Source organism: Cnephaeus nilssonii (assembly GCF_951640355.1).
Source record: "Cnephaeus nilssonii genome assembly, chromosome: 18".
NCBI lineage: Eukaryota > Metazoa > Chordata > Mammalia > Chiroptera > Vespertilionidae > Cnephaeus > Cnephaeus nilssonii.
This window is the reverse complement of record NC_137089.1, coordinates 2921947-2938039: the sequence shown is the minus strand read 5'-3', so window position 1 is coordinate 2938039 and position 16093 is coordinate 2921947. Positions and strand designations below refer to the sequence as shown.

The 16093-nt window shown below is 50.9% G+C and overlaps 1 protein-coding gene across 4 annotated transcripts in view; it reads left to right on the top strand.

The window, feature by feature from the left end:
• Positions 1–16093, top strand: part of KHDRBS3 (KH RNA binding domain containing, signal transduction associated 3) — a 257417-nt gene that overhangs the window by 197963 nt on the left and 43361 nt on the right. For all 4 annotated transcript variants that reach the window (XM_079796554.1, XM_079796553.1, XM_079796552.1 and 1 more), the window contains one exon: positions 11059–11177. In XM_079796554.1, coding sequence (XP_079652680.1) covers positions 11130–11177 — 48 coding nt within the window. In that variant the 5' untranslated portion in view covers positions 11059–11129. The remainder of the gene's footprint in view (positions 1–11058; positions 11178–16093) is intronic.

Below are 16093 nucleotides of genomic sequence, written 5' to 3'. Positions count from 1 at the left end.
TGGGACTTGCACGTGGCTACGAGAGGACTGTGCCCTCTCATCAGTCCGAGGCTTGAACCTGTCCAAACTCTGTAGCCGCCCCCACAGTAGTGATTGCTGCCGTGACCACACGGGTATCCGCCTCCATCGTCCCGGGACGTCCTGCTGGGCGGGCGGGCGGGCTGGCTCGATGCCTTACCGCTCACTGTGACGGCCTCCCAGGGCAGGAGCGGCAGTGACCGTGTCCCGGGAACAGAGCACTCCCCAGCTTGTGTGTCCTCCTCGGGAGGGCCCGGAGCCGGGGTCTGTAGGCGCCGTGGGAGAGCCCAGCTCGGGACCCCTGCAGGGGGCTCCCCCTCACCCAGCGGACCCCGGCCCTGCTCCGGGGGAGGCGCCTGTGTTTCCGCAGGAGCCCCGAGCCTGGGAGCCGGCCAGGCCCCTGAGGCAAAGGTGTCTCTGCATTTGGAAGGGCTCCCACAGTGACCCGGGCCCTGCGCTCACCTCCGCTGCGTGGCCGTGGCCGTGACCTTCCGAGGGGCCCTGCCTCGGGGCCCTTGCCGTGGCCCCGCGGGCACCAGGCGCCCCTGCAGCTGGGAGTGGTGCCCTTCCCACGGACTCAGGTGTGCTCTCCTCCTCGGCTCCCTGGGGCAATAGCAGGTCCCATCGTACAGGTCACGCAGCTGAGTCTCAGAGCGGACGAGCAGCTCCCCCCAGTAAGCCATCGGCAAGGGGCGAGTGAGGGCAGAGGGTTCTAGAACCTGCACCCCGATGTTCAGGCTCTCCGGTTTCGCCCAACCACTCCCTCCCCCGGGGCGCTGCCCAGCGGATGCGACTGCAGGAGAATCGGGGGTCGCTGCGACTCCCCTCCGGGGGGACATCCTCACCCATCCTCCTCACGCTGACACGGGGGTCTGCTCAGGGGGCATCAGGGGGGATGTCCTCACCCCTCCTCCTCACACTGACACAGGGGTCTGCTCAGGGGCATCAGGATGGACGTCCTCATCCATCCTCCTCACGCTGACACAGGTCTGCTCAGGGGCATCAGGGGGGACGTCCTCACCCATCCTCCTCACGCTGACACGGGGGTCTGCTCAGGGTGACCAGCGTCTCTGCAGAGGAGCCCTGCCCTCATGAAGACACACCAGCACGCAGCGTGCAGGGGGTCCTGTGCGGGTGGAGGCGTGGCATGAGGTGCGTCATTCATCCTGGGAGGAGGTGTCACCGGGCCGGATTGAGGTCGAGGGGACCCAGAGCCTGTCGGCTGTCCGTAAGCGCTGGGCTGCCATCTGAACCCGTGTTCTCATTAGTTCCTGTTACTTCAGGCCTCACCAAATCAAGCTCCTCTTAACATATTATCGTCAGTCCATCTCCCCCTGCAGCTGTCAAAAAGCTAGATGGCCATGCTTATCTGGGGTCGGCGGGTTAATACCCAGTTCGGAGGGCGCCCTGAGCAAAAGCCGGCGACACGGTAACCGGAGGACGCGTTCGCTTAGGGCCGCGTTGGAATTCCCCCCCACCCCCGAGCCGCTTCGTGTGCGGGCTCTCCGGGGGCCACCGCATCGGGAGGGCTCGGCTGGCCGGGCATTTGTGTGTGACCCGTGTGCCACCCTTTCTCTGGCAGCGGCGTAATCAGCCATGTGACGTGTCCCTCTCCTCCTCCTGGTGCTCACAACGCCGCGTGTACACGGAATTAGTCCCTGGAATAGCACCTCTTTGCAAGATGATGACACGCTCCCTCTGGCTAACGTGTGGGGCCGCGTGTATTCCCAGGCCTGGAGGCTGCCCTGCTCCAAGCAGCTGCCGATGGCTGTGCCTCTCGAGGGCCCGGGCTATAGTGTCATCCGTCCTGCGCTTTTCACAGGGAAATCAGAAACGTGGCTCTGATAACCCATGCGGGTGTCAGGGCATAGCTGCGGTGTTCAGACCTCTGCTAATGACCACCCAGCAGCACCCCACGCCTCAGAGCTCCTCCTACCCCCCCTCCCCCGCCCTGCTCTATCGGGGAACCTCCGGCCTAGGAGAAATGGCTTGCAGAATCCCCGCCAGCACCTGGAGCAGGCCCGGTGGGCCCCCTGGAGCTGAGGGACAGCCGCTCAGTACGCTGCGTCACGCAAACCCCGGTATCCTCGACGTTCATCAGGTCCCGCTGTGCCGTTCCATGAGCAACGTCATGGAATAGTCACTCAACAAATGGAAATGGGTGTATGTTTTTACTGGTTTGAGAGAGAGAGAGAGAGAGAGAGGGAAGGAGAAAGAGAGAGAAACATGGGTTGGCTGCCTCCTGCTCGCCCCCTCCTGGGGACGGATGCTCAAGCAGCTGCGCCACACGCACCAGGGCTCAGTAACCACGTTGCGAGTGCATGTGGCATTCCTGGTGCAGAGCTGGGTCCGGGGAAGTGGGGCCGAACCGCTCCGTGTTGTGTGTGGAAGAGCTCTCTGTGACATTTCCCCAGGAGCCTGCGGCCGGGCTGGGCGGGCTCTCCACAGGAGTCTCCAGGCCGCCGGGTCCTCCCTGGGAAACGCGGTGCCAGGATCTGCGTCTCTCCCGGGGGTGGGAGCCCCCTTTCCTGCGGGCTCCGCCGCCGGCCTTTTCCCGAGGGAGTCAGCGGCGGTCCCTCCTGTGTGAGACACGCAGACGTGTTTGTGTGGACGTCCTGCTTTCTCCTGAATTATTTACCCTTTAGGGTGAGCGCTTGCAGTCATTTCAGCTGCTTCTCTTCGTGCTTTGCAGCCTTTTCCCATTATTTCCTCCCTCTCAGAGCCTTTTTAGACAATTCCCCCCAGTCGTGCACCCGCACTCTCTCATGAAATAGTAATTCTTCAGGTCTGCGGTGCATCTGTTTGTGCTGTGGCCCTCGGGGGAGGGCGGGGGGAACCACCATTGTTGCTATAACAGTCGGTAAATATTTGAAACTGGTCTCCGGACACTTCCCTGGATTCCTAGTCTTAGTGTTCTCATCCTAGTTTGTTACTCGTTCCTAGAATTGGTCAACAAACTATTCTACCTCTTTGTTTTTTTTAAGTATGTTCTTAATTGATTTTAAAGAGAAGAAGCGAGAAGGAGAGAGAGAGAAACATCGATCGGCTGCCTCTTGCATGTCACCTACTGGGGATCGAGCCCACCACCCGGGCATGTGCCCTGACCGGGAATCGGTGAACTCTCGGTGCACAGGACAATGCCCAACCCACTGAGCCACACTGGCCAGGGCAGCCTCCTGTGTTTGAGCCAAGAGAACAGAAGGGAGTCAGGCATCAACCTAAGATACGTATTGTTAGTTATAGCAAAGTTTTAGCCGAAGGAACGCTCTTACTTACCCTTTAGTTCTGTCTCATTTGCCTGTGTGGGGCAGTTCCGTAAAGTAATAGTAATCTGTGTCGTCAGCCTCAAAACAGAGCCATCAGCCGTCAGTCACTGTGACACTTGGAACCCACTGGTGTGCATCGTTGCTAACTGAATGCATCATGGTCGAACGACAAGATGTAAAGAGGCAAATGCTATGGACTGGCTTCCGTGTAGTCACTTCTCCTAAGATGCTGGATGATTCCCATGCACAGCGTGGTCCGGAATGGGAAGATCGGCACCTCACCTGTCAGATCCCTCTAAGAAAACCCACTGGGCATGGCCCCGGAAGAGGGTCAGACTCGTAAGGAGAAGCGAGCTAGGAAACGCGGTGGAGCGTGAGCGGGTCCGCAGAGCTCCTGCTGCTGTCAGTGGGCACAGGCCGTGTGCCGCGTTCAGTGGCTGGATGTGTCCGTGTTGACATCACTGCTGTCCTCAGAAGCTGTGACTATTGCATTCAGTGCAAATGGCATCCTGTCATTGTCTTAAACCAGGGGTCGGCAAACTCATTAGTCAACAGAGCCAAATATCAACAGTACAACGTTTGAAATTTCTTTTGAGAGCCAAAATTTTTAAACTTAAACTTCTAACGACACTTCTTCAAAATAGACTCGCCCAGGCCGTGGTATTTTGTGGAAGAGCCACACTCAAGGGGCCAAAGAGCCGCATGTGGCTCGCGAGCCGCAGTTTGCCGACCACGGTCTTAAACTTTCTAGGGTGGCTGGATCTGAGGGACCACACGGGTGTTTCTGTTGCAGTTGTGTTTTGTTTTGGAACACAGTGTTTTTATGCCTCTTTGGCAATTTGCAGGTAGCTTAGGATATTGAGTTATAAGGGAAATACTGGCACTTTGGGGGCATCTTGTACGTTTTTGTACTGTTATCATTACGCTGCATTTTTCTGGCCATGCTTATTATTCTAGCATGTCTTTTATGGTTTTGTTGACGGGCCTTTTATTATTTATTTATTTATCTTTAAAATACGTTTTTGTTGACTTTTAGTGAGAAAGGAAGGGAGAGGGAGAGAGAGAGAGAGAAACATCAATGATGAGAGAGAATCATCCATTGGCTGCCTCCTGCACGCCCCCCACTGGGGATCGACCTGGCAGCCTGGGCATGTGCCCTGACCGGGAACTGAACCAGCGACCTCTCCGTGCACGGGACGGCGTCCAACCAACCGAGCCACACAGGCCAGGGCTGTGGATAGGTGTGCGGAGTAGGTGTGTTCTCTGGGACCTTTCTGCAATCCGTGGTCATGCTCTTGGCTTTTTGGAATTCTTTTCATAAAAGTGACCCTGTTGATCATCATCAGATGAAAACTGTGGTTTAGTATCTTAAAGATCATTTCCCCCCGATTACCCTGACACTCTGTATGTAAATAAGGAATGACTGTGGTGATGGAGGTGAGCTGAAAATAAAAAGCAGCCGTGGCACAGTTACACCCTTGGGTTCATTGGGAATGTTCTCACACCCTTCAAGTCTGTGCTGTTGTCTGTCTACCTAATCAATAGCAAATATTCACTCGGCGTCTCAGGAGAGCCAAGCGCGTATGTCACATGGCCGTGGTAGGACATCGTCGGCACAGCTCTCGAGCTGCCTCGAAGTGAGCTGGCGTCCCGTTGGCAGGGTAAACGGGAGACTCGGGAGCGCCACATGCAGGAAATGGGTTTTATAATGAGCGCAGCCCGAACAGGACTAATCTCTCCCTTGGATCATTGCTTCACCTAATCACAGAACTTTTCTTAATTCGAATCCTTGCAGGGTTCTAATTGGTGACCTCCGGAGCCTGATAATTGTTGAAGATAGCTGGTCTTTTGCTGGATGCTTAACGATGTTCGCAATTAAAAGTGAGAAATGTGGTTGAACCCTTGGGCAGCTACAACTAAAAATTCGATTTTTCTTTTTCCAATCTTTGATTGTTATTCTCATCCCTACTCCCAATAGTTACTGGCTTAAGTCATTCTTAACCTGAATTAACCTAATGCTCTGTTTTCTTGATTTAATCTGTGGGTTTGCCGAATCTTCATGTGACCAATGTGTTGAGTTATATTAGGAATAATCCTAGTGGTTGAGCATCAACCTTAGGAACCAAGAGGTCACGGTTCGATGATTCATGGTCAGGGCACATGCCCAGGTTGTGGGTTCAATCCCCAGTAGGGGGCGTGCAGGAGGCAGCCTATCAGTGATTCTCTCTCATCATTGATGTTTCGATCTCTCTCTCCCTCTCCCTTCCTCTCTGAAATCAATAAAAATATATTTAAAAAAAAATAAAGTTCACTTCTGGGCATCCTTAATAGTCAGACCATTGACTGCTCCCTGGATGGTATATGCATGTGTGTTTACGATGAGCTGATGGGTCCTTATTACACACTGACACGCATGTCTCCTCTGCCATGTTTTCCTGTTCATGGAAGGGCATTTGTGCGGCCGTGAGCTGTGTGCCTCAGTCTAGTCTGGGCGGGTTTTAGTGGCTTCAGCTCCAGCTCAAATCTAATAGGCGTTCCGTTAGGTTTGGATTGCTTAGATAAAACAATTCCTTAGCGAATGCATCTGTCATGGTGGAGGTTAAGAAACGTCCTTTCCGACCAGCCGCCCGGGAACATGCTAGTAATCTGTCAATCAGAGTTCAGATGGCTGCCTGCACCCTCTCTCTCGTCTGGGGTCAGTTGCGTCCTCCGGTGGGGCTGCGTGTAACTTTGGAACAGGTTTCGGGGTGTAGAGCGAGGAGGTGTTCTCACTCTCCTGGGGCTCCTCATTTCTTTCTGCGTCCGACTAATTACAAGCTGTCTAACCTTCGGCAAGTTTCTCCCATTTGATCTTCAGGGGCAGTTTTCGCAAAGCGGGGGCGGGGGGGGGGGGCGGTGATCGATCATCGATGGATGAGACGCGAGAGAGGCTTTAGGTCAGGCACAGAGCCCTCCGCTTGGTGAATCAGCGTCAGCACAGTCGCCATAGTAATTACCTGATCACTACCGGCGCCGTCGGGGGCTCTGGCCCCGCTTCCGTTCCTGCTGTACTTCGCTGTGTGGTATTCCACGTGGCACCTCACATGGGGACTCTTGGATGGAAAGAGGCGTCAGACCTCTTTCTGGAGAACCCCTCCCTCCACCAAAGGCCGGACGGGCGGCTGATGCTGTTCTCCCGGGTCCGCTTCCCCCGTCTCCCTGCTCTGTGCCAGGAGGCCGGTGGGTGCTCAGGACTGGGGCACCCCCTCCCTCCACCCATCCTGGGGAGGTCACAAGCAGGAGGCCGGTGGGTGCTCAGGACTGGGGCACCCCCTCCCTCCACCCACCCTGGGGGATCACCAGCAGGAGGCCGGTGGGTACGCAGGACTGGGGCACCCCCTTCCTCCACCCACCCTGGGGGATCACCAGCAGGAGGCCGGTGGGTACGCAGGACTGGGGTACCCCCCTCCCTCCACCCACTCTGGGGAGTCACCAGCAGGAGGCCGGTGGGTGTGCAGGACTGGGGCACCCCCCTCCCTCTACCCACCCTGGGGGGACACCAGCAGGAGGCCGGTGGGGGTGCTCAGGACTGGGACCCCTCCCTCCACCCACCCTGGGAGGGGTCACCAGCAGTGAAATGTATATTTCCACATATCCAAAACTTCCTTAAGGTAACAAGGCATTTTATTTAGTAAGGTCTGATTTGCAAAGTTGACTATCAAGAAAGGAAATAAGTTGTTTTTTTTAAAATATGTATTTTCTTTTCATTTTCATTTTCCTCTTTAAAATCACAGGCATATCTCAAACTTTAATGTAATCTATGGTAAAATACCTATTTTCCCCCTTATTTTTTAACCTTGCCTTTATGACTTTACATGTTACTTCAAAGGTTAAATGTCAGCTGATGCGAGGAGTAACATTTTGCGATCCGATTGCGGAATTGAACGTTAAATTGTGCACATGTTCCAAGTTCTCCAAAATCATAAAGTGCTTTGTTATTTGAAAAGAGGTAGCGAAATCTATTTTGACAAGTGTACGTACATTAAAGTTTCTTTCTTTTTTCCTAGGAAGTTTCAGTGTACCCAATTTTGTTGACTCTTCTAACTATGCTAAAGGTATTTCCAGAAGCTTCCCCACTCCGGTCTTTAAGGGTTTTTATGGAGTTTCCACCACGTGGGCATGCCTGACTGCATCCGGGTCCACCGAGGATTGACCTCAGCGTCTAGCTTTGCTCCTCCTCCCCAGGTGCCAGGAGTGCCAGGTGCTGAAGGTTCAGCCTTCTAGTCACCGGGCTGGCTTTTCTGGCAACCACACCCCCTTCCTCCAGGGCTCCCCTCCTTACCTGAGCTCAGGGGTGCCTGTCGGGGCTTGCTGTGAGGAACAGGAGGCCAGGAAATCCCGAGGGTTGTAGGAGCTCTGTGCCGGGCGGGGACTGGCCTCAAAGACCAAATACCGCATTTCCCGGCGTATAAGACGACTGGGCGTGTAAGATTTTCCTGGGTTAAAAAGTCGTCTTATATGCTGGAAAATACGGTAGATATGTTTCATTACATCCCACCTGTCATAGAGCTTCTACTCTGCGTTGTGAAGGAAACAGTGATCCTGATACTTGTAAAATGGGAAGGAAGACTTTGTTCAGCACTCCCACTGGAGCGGGAGAGAGCAGGCTCAGTTCTGATACCGCAGGGGCAGGCGGGGTGCAGAGCTGATGAGCAGAGTGAGGGGTCCGGGGGTGGGAAGTTACTAAGAGAAGGACATCGAGGTCCCCCCGGGCCCGTCAGTGGTGACTGAAGCCTCCAGCTTCACACGCGTTTCCCACTCGCCCTAAGGTGCCATGAAAATCGTATTTCCTGTCCGACAGGACATGATGAATAATGGTGGGGGAAGACTGTAGCGGCATGCTGTGTTACAATCAGACCCTCCTGGGTACAAATGCCACCTTTGCCATTTATTACAGCAAAGTAACCTTTCTGAACTTCCTGTTTGTCATCGCCCGGGAGGATTGAATTGTGTCAGGAATGTGACATCAAGTTCTTAAATATTCCCAGCTCCACAAGCAAAACAGATAAATATCTGCACCCCTTTGTACAACTGATGCCATCCGTGGTACCTTCTCTCTGCTTAAAGGTCCCCTTCTTTGAACTGTCCACCAAGTGGAAATGAATCAGGAGGCTCTGGCTAGAAGTTAATGATATTTATTCAAGGGTTTTAGGGTTTGCAAATCAGAAACACAACTTTAAGAAGTTTGGAGTGCTCCAAAGAAGAAAGGAAAGCTAAGAGTTTTTATAGCAAAACGTACATGCCTGAGATTCGGTCCTGCATTCTTAGCTTGTGGATTGGTCCGAGATGACAGTCTTACAGATGCCCGGCGGTCTGCGTGATGACTGTCAAGGGGTCTGGAGATGTGAACATTCTTTCCTGAGTCCTTCGGGGGATAATCAGAGGTTTATCTATAGGATTTACATGGATGTTTATATGTAGATACATATGTCTATACATGACTACACTGAGTGGCCAGATTATTATGACCACCTGACGTTTGTAGGCAAATTAGCCGTACACTGCAACGTATGGGATATGGAAGCCGAAGGCCTGTTCGAACACCTTTGCTGTCTGCCGTTACCAAGATAAAACGTCTCCAGTTCGCACAGGAACACAAGGATTGGACAATCGAGCATTGGAAAAAAGTCATGTGGTCCGATGAATCACATTTCCAGATGTGTCATGCAGGTGGCAGAGTGAGAATTTCACGGAAACAGCATGAAAGCATGCACCCCACATGCATGAGTACAACCCTTCAAGCTGGTGGGGGCAGTGTTATGGTTTGGGGCATGTTTTCCTGGCATGATTTGGGCTCTTTAATTCGTGTGGAACAACGTCTGAGTAGCACAATATACCTAAGTATCATTGCTGATCAAGTTCATCCTATCATGTTGATGGCGTATCCCAGTGGAGATGGCTTCTTCCAACAAGACAATGCGCCATGCCACGGTGCTCGTATTGTGCAGGAGTGGTTTCAAGAACATGAGGGAGACTTTACCTTGCTTAGGTGGCCCCCACAATCACCAGATCTCAATCCAATAGAGCATTTGTGGGATGAAGTTAAAAGAGCCATCAGGCAGCTGGTTCCACAACCATCCAATCTCACAGAACTGGACAGTGCTATTCATCAGGCATGGTATCAGATTCCTCGCATCACCTTTCAGCATCTCGTGGAGTCAATGCCAAGAAGAATCGCCGCAGTGTTGAAGGCAAAAGGTGGCCCAACGAAGTACTGATGGGGTGGTCATAATAATCTGGCCACTCAGTGTATATGTGTATATGTACATGCGTATTATATCTACAGGCATAACTCTAGCTCCCAAGTCGCAGTTCTCGGGCTGGTTAAAACAAGGGCAGGGTCATCTCCCTGCGCCTCGGCGTGCTTGGTTTTAGTAATTGAGCAGCTTGACCGTAGTGACTCCCTTGTATTTCTTAACTGTTTTCCTCGGAGCCTGGGTACCTTGTGGTCAGTCTGTGGAGGAATCGGCCCATGTGCACATCCATTCACCAGTCATCCAAGCACCTACGTGTGTGCCTCTGGCACAGCCAAATGCTATATACAATAACTCGAGGAAACTATACTGACGTTTTCCAAGATCTGGAGCGTGCACATGGTAGGTGCTTAGCGGGGGATGTTTGTTGCATGAAGAAACACATGTTACCTAAGAGAAATGTGGGTTCTGCTGGGAGAGCATCTTAGCGAGCGAAGGCTCCTGTAACAGACTACCGTAAACTGGTTGGCCTGCAGACAGCCGAAAACTGTTTCTCACGGATCTGGAGGCTGCGAGTCCTAGGTGAACACACTTGCAGGTGTGGTGTCAGGTGAGGGCCTATCCAGGTTCATAGATGGCAGTTTTCTGGCTGTGTCCTCGCAGGGGGTCTGTTTTGTAAGGGCACTAATTTCATTCATGAGGGCTCCACCCTCATGACCTATCACCTCCCAAAGGCCCCACCTCCAAATCCCATCAAATTCGGGGGTGGAGGGTTAGGATCTCTGTATATGAATTTGGGGGTGGGGGTGGCGGGGGGGGGGGCATACTGTCTGCAGCAGAGAGCTCCAGTGCAGCTGTGTGTGAGGTGCTTTGTGAGTGTCAGGGCGGGAGGGAGCGATTCTCCCACTCCTGCTGCCCCCTGAGGAAAGGGCCGGAGGTGCGTGAAGAGTGGCAGCTGACAGGGCTGGATCTTGAAGGAGATACTGGTATGTGTGGAACTGAAGTCATGCAGCAGATGACATCCCAGGTAGAGAGAAGAGCGTTAGCAAAGACAGGGGCCTCTCGTTGATCTTCTCCCCGGTGAGGAGGGAAGATTTGCTTGGGGCGGGCAACTGACAGGGATTTTCTGGGGCTTTGAAAGGCACCTGAAGAATCCGAGCTTGAGGGGAGGGGCCTGGGCGAGCCGCGCAGGGTGCCCATGCCCGACCAGGGCTGTCAGCACTCGGTAACCCGGCCCCGAGAACCCTTCCTGGCTCCTCGCTGCTGTTGGCTCAGCCTTGCTCTCCGGTTCCAGAAGGTCCCAGGGAACGTCTTCTGATGCCCCCGTCCGTCTGTGAGCTTCCATTAGCACGGGCAGGTGAGGTCTGCTCGGTAGGGCCGTGGCCTGCGCATTTTTCCCACGGTCCCGGCGGTGAATTATTGATGAGATGGAGCCATCTGGTAGCCCGCGTTTCTGCATTTGCCGCAACAGAGCTGCCGAGAACTCCCGGCCCCCGGAGTTCTAAGTCACACGCTTCATGGTTATCTTTTTTCCTCCACAGAAATAGAAAAGTTTCAAAAAGGAGAAGGAAAGGACGAAGAGAAGTACATTGATGTGGTGATTAATAAGAACATGAAGCTGGGACAGAAAGTGTTAATTCCCGTAAAACAGTTCCCTAAGGTAAGACAGTGAGGCCCACGGCAGGCGTGGGAGCTTCCTCCCAGGGAGTGGCGTTTCTGTTGTGTTTGATATTTTCCCGAGGGGTCGTTCCCTTAGCACAGCCCCGCCCCCGCCCCCGCCCCCAGCACACACAGACTTGTACACGCAGTCAAAGCCGTAGTGACCCTGTCGTTACTGTCTGAGGTGTGGAGCCCTAAAAGTACGCTTACCGGGCACACATCGATGTGATGGACAGCTTATTTAACTTCGTTCTACTTTAGTTTCTTTATTTGTAAGAGGAGGGTTGGATTAAGAATGAAATTAGGGGGTTCAGCACGTAAATGTTCAAAATACTATTTATCGTAGTTACCCATTCTATAGAAAAGGTTCTGTTTTTCATTCATTGTGCAAGTGTCATTTTGTGCTATCAGGTGCTTTAAAGTTTGTATCTAATGCTAAAATCTTGGTCTTAGATTTGGCCCGAATTGATACTATTTTTACTTGTTTTTCTTTCTTTGGTGAGTCCATGTACACGTTTCCTGCACACTTTTGTAGATCTCGGTCGTGGGTTTCTTTAGATTGCTGAATAATAATCCGTTACCTGAGTACACCACAAGTTGTCCATTTGCCTGGGCAGTTTTCAGTGCGGCTTATTATAAACCAAATTGCACACACGTTTTCATACAGATCACGTTGTGACCATGTGTTTTCATTTATGTTGAGTAAATGCTTAGGCATTTAATTGCTGTGCATTTAGTTTTACAAGAAATTGCCATACTACACCCCCTGCCCACACCCCCCAAAGTGGCTGTATGTACCGTGTGACATTTCCAGGGACAGTACACACAATCGTGATTACTCCAGGTCTTCGTCAACTTTTGATGTTATCAATCGCTTCCATTTCAGCCAGTCTGTGGTGTATTATATAGTGGCATTCCTTGTGGTGGTAATTTGCATTTTCCTGATGAGTAACGGTTTTGCGTGCTTTTCCATGTATTTATTGGCTGTTCATTTATCTCCTGTTGTGAAGTGTCTTTTTAGATTTTTGGCCTATTTCTAAATGGGATGGATGCCTTCTTATCATTGAATTGTAGGACACATATTTGTTAGACACGTGATTTGTGAATACTTGGACCAGCCTGTGACTCGTCTACTATTTTCTTCATGGAGTCTTGTGATAAGCAGATGTTTTCGATGTTGATGATGTCTGATGTATCAGGATTTCCTTTTCTGATTGTTACCTTTTACCAATTAAGAAATCTTTGCCAACCTCAAGGAAATTTTAAAGTTCTTTGTTAAATATAAAGACAGTCTCCTGTATTTCATTGTAGCTTTTACTTTTAGTTCTACGATGCCCCTGAAATTAATTTTTGTGGATGGTGTGAGAGAGAGGGCCAAAATTCATTTTTTCTTCATACCGATACTCAGTTTTTCAGCACCATTTGTTGGAAGATGTTTCCTTCCCACTGATTGTGCACCTCTGATGAAAATCAGATGACTGTGAAAGGGAGGGTCTGTTTTTACACTTTCTGCTTACAGATCCTAATGCTACTACCCTACTGTCTTCATTACGGTAGCTTTCTATAGTAAGACATCAAGTTAGGTAACTTAGTCCCTTCAACTTTGCCCTTCCTTCTCAGGATTTCTTGGATATAGATCCTTTGCAATTTTATATAAGTTAAATAAGTATTGTATGAATTGTCCCTAAACATTCTGTAGGGATTTGCATTGAATCTGTTGATCAGGTTATGGAGATTTGCCATCTTAAAATATTGAGACTGCCCTTCCTTGATCATGGTATAGCTTTCCACTTATTTTGGTTTTTATTTTCTATCAACAGCATTTTATACTTGTCAGGATAAAGGGATTATTTGTCTTTTGTTAAACTTGTTCCTAAAAGTTTTATGTTTTGACACTTGTAAAATGGATATTTAAAATTCTTTTCTTCTAATTAAAATTTTATATATTAACGTTGTGTGCTGCTACCTTGCTAAACTCACTTGTTCTAGTAAGTTGCTTTGTAATTCTTTAGGATATGCTATGTACATAATTATATCATCTGTATAAACAGATTACTTCTTTTCCAATTTGTGTGCTCTTTATGTATTTAGCTTGCTTTATTGCATTGGTTAGTATCACTAGTATAATATTTGAATACAAGTGGGAAGATTAGGCATTCTTCCCTTATCCCGATCAATGTAGGAAACATTCAGTATTTTACCATTAAGACTGGTAACAGCCGTAGGTTTTTATTAGATGACCTTTATGAGGTAGAGGAAGTTCCTTGTACTTCAGTTTTGCTGAGAGGTTTGATCCTGACGAAGTGGTGAATGTTATTGAATGCCATTTCTGCATCTATTGAAATGAACACAGGATGTTACTCCCTTGAATTTTTCACATGGTGAATCTTATTGATTGATTTATTTAAATTAAACCAACTTTGCATTCCTAGGTTAAACCTTACCTGGTAATGACATATTATCCTTTTATATATTGTTGGATTTTATCCATGAAACTAGGGGCTCCTCAACTCTGATCTTGTCTTTTCTAGTATTCCTCTCTGACATTTCAACGCTGTAGTTGCCTGAAACTCTGCTATTGAGGCTAAATATTCTAAAATCTGTAAATTCACCCAGGCCATTCCCTTCTCCCAAGTCTGACTCTTCTAGAATTTTCTTGTTTCTGACCAGTCTCCTCGGGCTTCCGATAGTTGGTTTTTATAATTTGTTTGGAGCTTAAGAGTTCATAGTTACTATCTCTATAGACAGTCAGCCTGCTAGGAGTTCAGTCATACGTACAGAACCTTTTCAGCAAACTTTGTTGGGACCCTCTCATTGAGTCATTACGACCTGAAGCATGGCTCCTGGAAACCTTCATAAAATGATAACCGTACCCAACAGCCTCTGTATGCTTGATGTGCGGTAGATAGACAATCATATCGCTGCCCGTCTTCAGATAGTTCAGAGCCTAGCAGCTAATCCGTTTACAATTAATACTCTGCTGTGTATGAGTGAGGACATAGTGCGTATCCCAGTAGATGATGAATCTATAATTAATACTCGGTTGCGTATGAGTAAGTGCATGAAGTAAAGGATATGAAATAAAATCCCCACCATGGCTTTGCAATGTCAGCTTTGATGCGAGCAGGGGAAGACAGATGGTCATTTCCGTGTCTAACGGAGAGCAGCGTCCATGGCAGGTATTTATGATGTTAGAAGCAGGCTGCTGAGAAAGCCCTGCTTTCAGGATGCGGAAGGAGGCATCTCTGCTTAGCATGACTGAGCATGTAGGGTTCAGGCCGCCAGCCGGTGTAAAGGCTAATGGTGCACTCCCACCAGTTCTAAAAGGCGTTCCTGCTGGTGCCGGGTAACAGACTGGGCTGGGGGCGGGGGGGCTGGCGGTGCATGGCCCTCTGGCCCGGCGGTGGGCACAGGGCGGCTTGATGTGGATTCGATGCTGACCCTATACTTTCAGCTTTGGGGGCGAGAGAGAAATGCTGTGTGTGAAACTCCCATCTACTGAGATGATCTTCCATTCATGGAATGTTTTCTCTTCTCTTTTGTGTTTTAATTCTCACCCGAGGATATTTTTCCATTGAATTTTAGAGAGAGTGGAGGAAGAGAGAGGGAAAGACAGAGAGAAACATCGATGTGAGAGAAACATCGATTGGTTGCCTCCTGCACGAGCCTCCACCAGGGCCCGGGTCGGGGAGGAGTCTGCCACCGAGGTACATGCCCCTGACTGGAATTGAACCTGGGACTCTTCAGTCCACAGGCCGACGCTCTGTCCACTGAGCCAAACCAGCGAGGGCACTTTCTCTTCTCTTCCTGAGCTACTGTCAGCACTCGGGCAACGGCACCCCATTGAACGGCAGTCTGAGTGCTCAGACCTGAAGCACACGCACTCTCCCGAGGGGTATGTCTGAGCGTGTCAGGCCTGACACTCGGGGGAAGCGCTGTTTCAGGGCTGTTGTTTTTGAAGATGTTAAGCTGGAGAGACCTCTTCCTGGTTTCCCCGGGATCAGCCCTCTCCTTGGTGCTGAGCAGGGACTAGAGGTGACGGAGCTGAGGTCAGGGCCGCATCAGCGTGGGAGCAGGTGCCCTGGCTGAGGTCCTGCAGAGCCTGTGGTCCAGGTGTGCTCCCCTCTCTTCATCCCCTGGTTCATCCATCCGGGAGCCCATCCGTCCGCTTACGTGCCGCACATCTGTTGAGGGGTTTCTCTGAGCCAGGCCTTGTGCCGGGCAAACAGATGCGATTGAGGCAAGTTTTTTCTTAAGAAGCTCTCGGTTTGGTGGGGCCTGCCGAGGAGTAAGCTGATGCTCACAGCCCAGCGGGAGAAGCTCAATGTTAGGTGCTCCGGGGAGACAGGAGGGGGATCCTGCTGACACTGTCCCCAGGCGCTGGCTGGGCAGGGGCCAGGGTCAGAGGGCGTGGGGCCGATCTGGTCATGACGGGAGTACTCTGGAGGGCAGAGGACACTTGAGAAATTACGGGCCGTTTTATTTGGTGCAACAGGTTCATTTCAATAAGACGTACAGATGCTAATAGGGTTTATGAATAAAGTGATTAGGGAGCAGAGTGCGGGGCAGTGTTGGCCACGAGGACTATGAGGTGGAGAAGTGGTATTTGAGCTGTTTTAGAGGATGGGGCAGGTGGGCTTCTCGGGGTGTTCCATGATTGGGGGAGCAGGTGGGCTTCTCCGGGTGTTTCATAATTGGGGGGCAGGTGGGCTTCTCCGGGTGTTCCATGATTGGGAGCAGGTGGGCTTCTCCGGGTGTTCCATGATTGTGGGGGGGCAGGTGGGCTTCTCCGGGTGTTCCATGATTGGGGGGAGCAGGTGGGCTTCTCGGGGTGTTTCATGATTGGGGGGGGGGCAGGTGGGCTTCTCCGGGTGTTCCATGATTGGGGGAGCAGGTGGGCTTCTCGGGGTATTCATG